Source organism: Microcaecilia unicolor, chromosome 3 (genome assembly GCF_901765095.1).
Source record: "Microcaecilia unicolor chromosome 3, aMicUni1.1, whole genome shotgun sequence".
In the NCBI taxonomy this organism is placed as follows: Eukaryota; Metazoa; Chordata; class Amphibia; order Gymnophiona; family Siphonopidae; genus Microcaecilia; species Microcaecilia unicolor.
Window position 1 is genome coordinate 172,923,312 of NC_044033.1, and position 9,832 is coordinate 172,933,143.

At 42.2% G+C, this 9,832-nt stretch overlaps 1 protein-coding gene across 1 annotated transcript in view; it reads left to right on the forward strand.

The window, feature by feature from the left end:
- Positions 1 to 4,449, forward strand: part of AGAP2 (ArfGAP with GTPase domain, ankyrin repeat and PH domain 2) — a 503,122-nt gene extending 498,673 nt beyond the window's left edge. The window contains exons 16-17 of the mRNA XM_030196588.1: positions 1,242 to 1,497; positions 3,528 to 4,449. Of these exons, the coding sequence (XP_030052448.1) occupies positions 1,242 to 1,497; positions 3,528 to 3,734 (463 nt within the window). The 3' untranslated portion in view covers positions 3,735 to 4,449. The remainder of the gene's footprint in view (positions 1 to 1,241; positions 1,498 to 3,527) is intronic.
- Positions 4,450 to 9,832: the final 5,383 nt, after the last annotated feature.

The following is a 9,832-nucleotide window of genomic DNA, read 5'->3' on the forward strand; positions in this document are numbered from 1 at the left end:
AGTTGCTTATCTGTAGCAGGCATTCTCCATGGACAGCAGGATAGAAGTCCTCACATACCCATCCACCTCCCCAGGTATAAAAGACAAGAAGGTAGTTACCAATGTGGGCTACCATTAAGACGTGTTAGTTTGTCACTAACTTTTAGTACAGATCCCATTTTATATAATGAGACCTAGATACTAGTAACTGGGGTTAACAGTAAAACAACGCATGTTAAAAGTAGTCCACATTGATAACTCATCACGCCAGAATGTAAAACACGTTAGGGAGCATGTCTGTGCGAAAACTGCAGGGGGAGTGCTGGACATGACCCCCAACTGTTACCACAGGACGTTTGAACTTAAGGCATTTTGCTTTGTCTGTTTACATGCATTAAGTGCAAAAACCTAACACTTTTTAATAAACGTAGTAACATAGTATATGACAGCAGATAAAAGTCTGCATGGTCCATCCAGTCGACCCAACAGGACGGCTAGAGCGGCACATATTGCTCCGTGCAGATTACACACCTTCATAAACAAATACTGTTTGAAAACAACGTATGACCACCTAAACTTCCGGAAATCGCTAAAAACTAACCTGTTCAAAAAGGCATACCCTACTGATCCAACTTAAATGCAAGAACACTGCAACACAACGAAACCAAAGCTTTTACTGGACATAACCTAATCTATTCCCCCCTACGATTCTCTAATGTGTCTGTTACAATGATCTTTATTCTACCACTAAATCACTTTGTATTTGTTCATACCTGAATGGCGATCGCCTTTACGGTACTATGAGCCTGCAATTAGGTGGGAAAATGTGGGATACAAATGTAACAAATAAATAAATAAACTACCCCCCTGAGGGAGGTCCTGTGTAACAGCGATGAACAGGAATTGATGCAGATGTGCAATAGGGCTTTGCAAAAACTTCCAGACATATCTGAGCTGGAGAAGCTTTCTCTGCACCGAGTTCCTTTGGTTGGTATCACCAATCTGTGAAGACCTGTATCTTGCTATCTACGAAGAACACCTACTACAGGTAAATAACTTGGTTTTACATGAGCTTGCAAAACCACATAAAACCCTTCTTCAGATACAGTCTCAGATACTCTTGCTTTTGTATAATTCTTATGCTTATCAAAAAAACAAAAAAAAATTTCTAGGACTGATACAACTACTAGGTAAACACGAAATATAAATAATGTGAATAAAAGCTTGGGCCACCTGATTTATCTTCTTTTTTTTTTTAATAGGGAAGAGAGAGAAGCCTGGATCCGGGCTAAGTATGAACAGAAGCTTTTTCTGGCTCCCCTGAAGAATCCCGATATTCCACTGGGCAAGCAGTTGTTTAAGGCTGTGTCAGAGAAGGACCTCACCTTTGTCCTGCAACTGCTGGCTCATAGCACGAAAGAGCAGATCAATGTCAGCACTGGGGACAAGGACAAGCGTACAGCACTGCATGTGGCCTGTGGACTGCCCCATGTGGTGATCACGCAGCTTCTCATCTGGGTACGCCACAATGATGCAGTTTACTGCTTTGCTATAATGCGCCCTCTAGAGGCTTCCCACGGCATTTCCTACTTTTATAATTAGAGCAGAACAGTATCATGGGATATGATCAGTATTATTTAGAGCTACTAGCTAACTGTTTTTGCAGAACAGGCAGCTCCGGTCCTGGTTCTACACCCACGACATGCATGGATTTCTAGTCCATCAGAGCAACAGGTCCATACTTGGCTATGGATTAAAACAGACTGGACCTTCCTGTTCTGCCAAAATGAAGCCAGCTACTCAGCTCAGTACATTATCTCAGGAAGACCTCCTTTATTGCTCCACAGAAACAGCTATGTAGTGATACTGCTATGCTCCCCATCCGACTCCCGGTTTTTCAGCACTGGCTGATCCAGTCTTTGTCATTTACAGGGAATGGTAATCTTGCTTTTCTAAGGGAAAATAACATTTCAAAGGCTAGTCAGTAAGGTAATATATGTGGAAATGCTCCCTGTGCTGGATTTGACCACTCTGCATGCTTCCCAGCAAAAAATTATTTTATAGAAAAAGCATCTTTATTAAGGATTTCAACATAATGTATGCATAGCATGCTGAATTACATTTTAATTTTGTATACAATTTAAGTGAACTATATCCTCCCCTTTTCCTCTCCTAATGCCCCTCCCCTTCCCCCCCTACAATCCCCTCAAATAAAAATATAAGTGTTGCCATACTGGGGGAGACCGAAGGTCCATCAAGCTCAGTATCCTGTTTCCAACAGTGGCCAATCCAGGTCACAAGTGCCTGGCAAGATCCAAGAACAGTAAAATAGATTTTATGCTGCTTATCCTAGAAATAAACAGTGGAATTTCCCAAGTCCATCTTAGTAATGGCTTATGGACTTTTCTTTTAGGAAATTATCGAAGCCTTTTCTAAAACCCTGCTAAGCTAACTGCTTTTACCACATTCTCTAGCAACAAACTCCAGAGTTTAATTACATATTGAGTGAAGAAATATTTTCTCCAGTTTGTTTTAAATTTGCTACTTAGTAGCTTCATTGCATGCCCCCTAGTCCTAGTATTTTTGGAAAGAATAAACAAACAATTCACATCTACCCATTCCACTCCACTCACAATTTTATAGATCTCTGTCATATCTCCCCTCAGTCGTCACTTCTCCAAGTTGAAGAGCTTTGGCTGCTTTAGCTTTTCCTGATAGGGAAGTCATCCCATTCCCTTTATCATTTTCATTACCTTTCTCTGTACCTTTTCTAATTCTGCTAAATCTTTTTTGAGATGTGGTGACCAGAATTGCCCACAGTGTTTGAGGTGCAGTCACACCATGGAACAATACAAAGGCATTATAACATTCTCATTTTTTATTTCCGTTCTTTTCCTAATAATTCCTAACATTCTATTTGCTTTCTTAGGTGCAGCTGCACACTGAACAGAGGGTTTCAGTGTATTATCAATGATGACATCTAGATCCTTTTCCTTGGCAGTGATTCCTATCCTAATTTTGAACCTTGCGGAGTCACTACCCAGGAAAAGGATCTAGGTGTAATCGCTAATGGTACGTTGAAACCCACTGCTCAGTGTGCAGAGGCATCTAAGAAAGCAAATAGAATGTTAGAAATTATTAGGAAAGGAATGGGGTCAAACCAGCATATGTTGGCCTCTGGATCTTATGTGAGTCTGACCATTATTCAGCTGGGACCTGCATAAAACATGTGGACCCCAGCTGAATATCAGCCAGGACCGGCATAAGGGGAAGTAGGTGCCCTCCAAGTGTAGCTACCTCGTCAATTGTTTTTATATATATATATACACACACACACTTTTTTTTTTAAAGAAAACTGAACAGCACACTTTTTTCTCCCATGCATTACATGTAGATTATCTATCCAGGCATGCTAGTATAATGTCTGTCAGATGACAAAGCTTGATTTTCTCTACTCTTTTAAAAATGGAAATTGTTCTAATTATCTAGCAAAGGAGTCAAACAACAAAATCTGCTAACATTTATTTTTATTTTTTGCATTTGTGCAGTATAGCATTGATGTGAAGACTCGGGATGCATGTGGACACACAGCACTGTACTATGCCAAAAAGGCAGATAGTCAAGAGTGTGTGGATATCTTGCTGCAGCATGGCTGCCCTAATGAGGGTCTTGGACCCATCGTGACCCCCAGCCTCAGGCGGAAAAGCAGCACTACCAGCTTAGTAAGGACTGACTCAAGGACTGCCCTGGTATAACCAACAAATCCATACTTCTCATGTCTCATTTAGTTCCATCCAGAGTTCTTCTGCCAGCCTTCCAGAAATGAAGCTCCATTGGACCAGCTTATCCACTCAACTCATGCCCAGTGCCTAGAAGAGAAGCTCCATCTAGAAGCTTTGAGGAGAATATTGGAAGTCATTGATAGCAAATTAAAATTATCAGGACATAGATATTATCCATACTATATCTATTAAAAGAAAGACAAGCTAGGAATTTTAAAGTGTTTTTTGCAAAAAAATTAAGAATTCTCCCTTTTCTCTGATAGGTTTATTTAGAAAAGAGGAAAAGTTAAAATTAGGTCACTAATATGTGAAAATTCAGTTACAGCTAGCATTGAAATGTCACAAAGAAGTCTGTAAAACTGCAAGTTAATACCCCATGATTTCGTTTAATTTTTGCTATTTTATCAGAAGTATTACATGTATAGATATATGATTTTAATATACTACTTGCATTTTTAGTCCTTTGGAAGTAATACAGAATCTAAACTGTGTTGAGAGTACTTGCTTGAACAAATTTACCACCCAATGAAAAAGAAACAATATTTGCCCCCCAAAAAAGTTTGGGTTTTCTAATTCTATACGAGTACCATATACATGTAACATATAGATGGAAATCTATTGAATGGGGGCAGTTCTACAGTTACCCCCTTTGTGTTTATTTAATAAAGGCAACGTAGAGGGGCATAATCGAACGGGGCGCCCAAGTTTTCCTGAGGGCGTCCTCGCAGGACGTCCCCGTGAAGGGGCGGGGAAACCCGTATTATCGAAACAAGATGGGTGTCCATCTTTTGTTTCGATAATACAGTCGGGGACGCCCAAATCTCAATATTAAGGTTGACCTTAGAGATGGTCGACCTTACAGATGGTCGTCCCCAGTTTTCGGTGATAATGGAAACCGAGGACACCCCTCTCAAAAACGACCAAATGTAAGCCCTTTGGTCGTGGGAGGAGCCAACATTTGTAGTGCACTGGTCCCCCTGACATGCCAGGACACCAATCGGGCACCCTAGGGGGCACTGCAGTGGACTAACTGATGCACTAACTGAACGGAAAAAGCCCTTCCCTTACCGATCCCTTAGCGATTCAGAAAGGAACGGGCATGCATGAAGGAAATCGCATGCAAATGAGCTGCTCACTGTTAGCTCATTTGCATATGATTTCCTTCCTAAGGAGGGGAAGCCACATGCCAAAGACGGCTTCATACATGCAGACAAACTGCGTGTATAATAGCCATCTACAACCTTAAATAAATTGCCATCTACAACCTTAGAAAAATACAAGTCCAGGTGAAAATGTCCAAGTGCTTGTCAGGGACGTCTTTTTTTTTATGGGTGAAGGACATCCTTTGCTATGCCTCTGTCCCTGCGACGGCAGTTGAGGACGTCCAAAATGTGGATGTTTCTATGAGAAGGATGTCCATGCCTTTGCTATGCCTCTGACACCCCCTTTATTTATTTGGATTTTGGATCACAAATAGCAGCAGTGGGATTTGAGCCAGCCACCTCTGGATTGCAAGACCAGTGCTCTAACCACTAGGCCACTCCTCCACTCCACGCCCTTGAAATTTGGCTGTCCGTGTGGGAGGGGGGTAGTTCAGGAAGTCCAATATGTTTAAAAGAAGGACGTCCATGCCTTCGCTATGCCTCCGCTGACACACACGTACCTCCTCCCCCAGGGACCTGCATACTCCTGCGATGGACCTGAGTATGACATTTCAGGCTGGCAAAAAAAGTTTTTAAAGTTGTTTTTTTTCATGGTGGGAGGTGGTTAGTGACCACTGGGGGAGTCAGGTGAGGTCATCCCCGATTCCCTCCAGTGGTCATCTGGTCAGTTCGGGCACCTTTTTGAGGCTTGGTCATAAGAAAAAATGGACCAAGTGAAGTCGGCCAAGTGCTCGTCAGGGATGCCCTCCTTTTTTCCATTATCGCTCGAGGATGCCCATCTGTTAGGCACGCCCCAGTCCCGCCTTCGCTACGCCTCCGACACGCTCCCGGGAACTTTGGTCGTCCCCGCAACAGAAAGCAGTTGGGGTTGCCCAAAATCGGCTTTCGATTATGCCAATTTTGGCGACCCTGAGAGGTCACCCATCTCCCGATTTGTGTCGAAAGATGGGTGCCCTTCTCTTTCGAAAATAAGCCTGATAAGTCACCTATGTGCCTTTATAAAATAGGCTCTCAGAAGTATCCCTGAAGTGCAGAAATTTACACTTGCTCCAAAGAAGGTGTACTTAGTGCATATACACACATATTTTATAAAAATACATGTATGCATTGCAACTCTGCCTCAGTGCCACTGAAAATGTAAGCTTCATAATTTTATAAAAGCCATTTTCTGCATGTAACAAATGCTTTACTGCAATAAACACTTTCTCCATTGACAAGCAGGATTAAGCAGGCACTTAAGTGGGTGACATTGTCATACAGCACTGAAACAAAAGAACTCTCCCAAAGCTGAGAAGTAATGTTTATTTCTAAGTATAAGTGGCCCTTCCTGCATGCAGTCTTGATTTTACATTTTACAAAATGGATACAAAAACAAAGCTCTCACAGTAAACATTTTTTCAAAGAATTTTCTATGTATGCTTCCAATGTTGATTGTATATTCTATTGTCTTTCAGGTCAATTTTTAGTGGTGGTGGCGGTCATCATATGAGAGTTAAATTAAAAGTAATGCCTCCACCTCCATAACTTTGTCAACAGATGACAGCACTGACATGCTTCACTTGTTCTCTAGAAACTCTTCCTTAACTCAGTTGTTGAGAAGGGTCTGTGACAAGAGACTGTTTTTATTGCTTGTGAAGTGAAAACATACAGTGAGAACTCAGTGTGATTTAAGCAACTGGCTGCGATAGAATTACTGTTGAAGGAATTCCTCCAATTGAAATTCACCATTGCATACAGGTTGTTTATGGTGATGATTTTGCTGATGTAAGCAAAAAATATAAAGATTGTGGCCAGGAAGAGCTAATTTGTGTACAGATGCCTTTACAGAATATGTATTCCCCACATTGCATCCAGGAACCTAAATGGAGGTGCCCAGTTACAGAATTGTCCCTTATCTCCCTAATTCTATAAACTTTCACTTAGTGTGCAAAGTTGCGCATATAAGTTTTAGAATAATGTCAGTTATGCTTATATCTTGATATGCTTTGATTGGTGTTAATGGGTGATAATTTGTGATAATTAGCAGTTACATGCATAACTGCCCTTAGTCAGGATTCTACAAATAGCACACGCAAAGTCCATAGTGTGGAACTGCAAAGGGAGTGTGAACCTGGGAGAAGTATATGGGTTGAGGTGTGCCTAGCTCTTACGCATGCAGGTTCTAGAATACTACTGCCTATAGTTTGGTGTGAACATTTACACCAGTCATTTAGCTAGCATAGCTGCTCGGTCTGAAATGGTGGGATCTATGCTAATATTCTGTAACGCCAGTTACGCACATAACTGCTGTTATAGAATTTGCACTTAGTATACATCTTCCCCGGTGCCTAACTTTTGAGAATTGCTTCCTATATGCATACCCTACTTCAGAAGATCCAAGGACTTTCTTCTTGTCTGTCTACTCAAATGCAATCTGAACTAACCACCATTATTTCTGTAGGAGATGAATCTTATCTTTAGACCTCACATCAAAGAAAGAAGATAGTCTAAACAGGTTGCTTTTCAACAACAGCAGAAAATAGCAACAGATTCCAGGGTGGTTGGTATTGTCAGGGCTGGGTATCACCTAAGGTTTGTAGCCATTCCACCCAAAAGACCCCTTATATGGCCTCATCTTTCTCATGCCCATACCCAGCTTCAGGATGAGGTCTGCCTCCTATAGTGATGCAATGTAATACAACATAATAGAGCCTGTTCCACTACAAGAGAAACAAATTATGGTTCTACTCCAAGTATTTCTTTATCCACAAGAAGATGGAAGGCTTGCACCTCATCTTGAACCTGAGAGATCTCAACCTCTTTCTCGAAAAGGAGAAATTCAAGATCAACTCTCGTTCTGCCATCCTCCCTGACCAAGGAAGATTGGATGTGTTCACTGGATCTCAGAGATACATATATCCATGCACCGATTCATTCCAGCTGTAGGAAATATTTTTGTTTTGCTCCACAAATTAATCACTACCAATACGACAGCCTCCCATTCAAACTGTCTTTAGCTTCCAAGGTCTTTACCAATGTCTTTTGTTTTTAGCAGCCCACCTCCAAGGACTCATAGGTTGCAATTTTACAACTGGGTGCATGATGAAGGCCTGTTCTAAAACACCCAGATTTTGTTATAGAATAACACCATAACCCAATATCAGTGTGCCTTATATATAAATGCAGCAAGGACACTTGTAACTTAAAGTATTCTGTAAGTTATGCAAGAAAGTGGGAGCCCCATTCATTGCCTGCCCATATTCTGCCCATGTATATGCTCCCCTTCAGTTTATGTTTCATGCCACTTATGCATGCTCTTACAGAATAGCTCATGATAGCACTTTCATGGATAAGCGTGCACTTATGTGCATGAATGCTAGCATTTTGTAATTGTACATGTGCAAGGGGTGCATCATTGTAGGTGTGCAGTTATAGAATTGCCCTTCACATGTTTTCATAGCTATGTGATTGGCTTCTGGCAACTTCACTGTGGAATCTAGTCATTTTCCTCAGGGACACACCATTGCATTTACTTCAGTTCTTCAATTTTCTCAACAGTTTCACAAATTAGCCCTGCAGCCTATAATGTAGACATCTTTCATAGGAGCTCTTTTAGACACTGAGAAAGCAAAAGCTTCCTTCCACAGGACAGATCACAAAATCTGAGTGTTTTTGAAAGGTCCAGTCATCCCCATAGGTCATGGGCAGAATCTTTGTGCAGGTGGTAGACTGGTTGGCATCTTTGGAGCATGTGGTGCCTCATGCTTGCCTAAAGATAAGAAAACCACAGTCGGACCTAGCGTTATGAGAATCAAAGCATCCATTCCTTGTCGTCCGAAGTTTACCTTTCCATTTTACGTCATACTACGGTACAATGGTGAACTACCAAAGCCAGTCTGGTCAGTGGACTTCTGTCTGTATCTCAGCAGCATTGATGTATACCAACTGCAGTTGCTTCCAACATAGGCTAGGAAGGTCATCACAGTACTCAATTCAGGAAACATGGTCAAGAAGAGAGATGCTGGTGCATATAAATCATCTGGAGCTGAGAGCAATATTTTACTCCCATCAAGTGTTGACATATCTTCTCTAAGGCCAGTCAAGTGTCAGTGTTTTAAATCAACAAACAAGGACATGGGAGTCTGTAGAGGTGGCAGGAATTTGCATCTTTGCAATTTTTTTAATCACGTGGAGGGGCATTTTCGAAACGGACGTCCTTGCAAAACATCCCAATCCAGGGGCGGGGAAACCTGTATTTTCGAAACAAGATGGGTGTCCATCTTTCAATTCAAAAATACCATCAGGGATGTCCAAATCCTTAAATTTTGCCGTCCCTAGACAAGGACGTTTCTGATTTTCGGTGATTTTTGAAACCAAAGACATCCATCTCAGAAACGACCAAATGCAAGCCCTTTGGTTGTGGGAGGAGCCAGCATTTCTAGTACACTGGTCCCCCTGACATGCCAGGACACCAACTGGGCACCCTAGGGGGCACTGCAGTGGACTTCATAAAATGCTCCCAGGAACATAGCTCCCTTACCTTGTGTTCTGAGCCCCCCCCCCCAAAACCCACTACCCACAACTGTACACCACTACCATAGCCCTTACGGGTGAAGGGGAGCACCTAGATGTGGGTTTTGGAGGGCTCACTGTTTGCTCCACAAACGCAACAGGTGTGTGTGTGGGGGGGGGTGCTGGGTCCGCCTGTCTGAAGTGCACTCGCCCACTAAAACTGCTCCAGGGACCTGCATACTGCTGTCATGGACCTGAGTTATGACATCTGAAGCTGGCATAGAGGCTGGCACAAAATATATTTATAGATTTTTTTGCAGGTGGGAGGGGGTTAGTGGCCACTGGGGGAGTAACAGGAGGTCATCCCCGATTCTCTCCGGTGGTCATGTCATTTCGGGTACCTTTTTGTGACTTAGT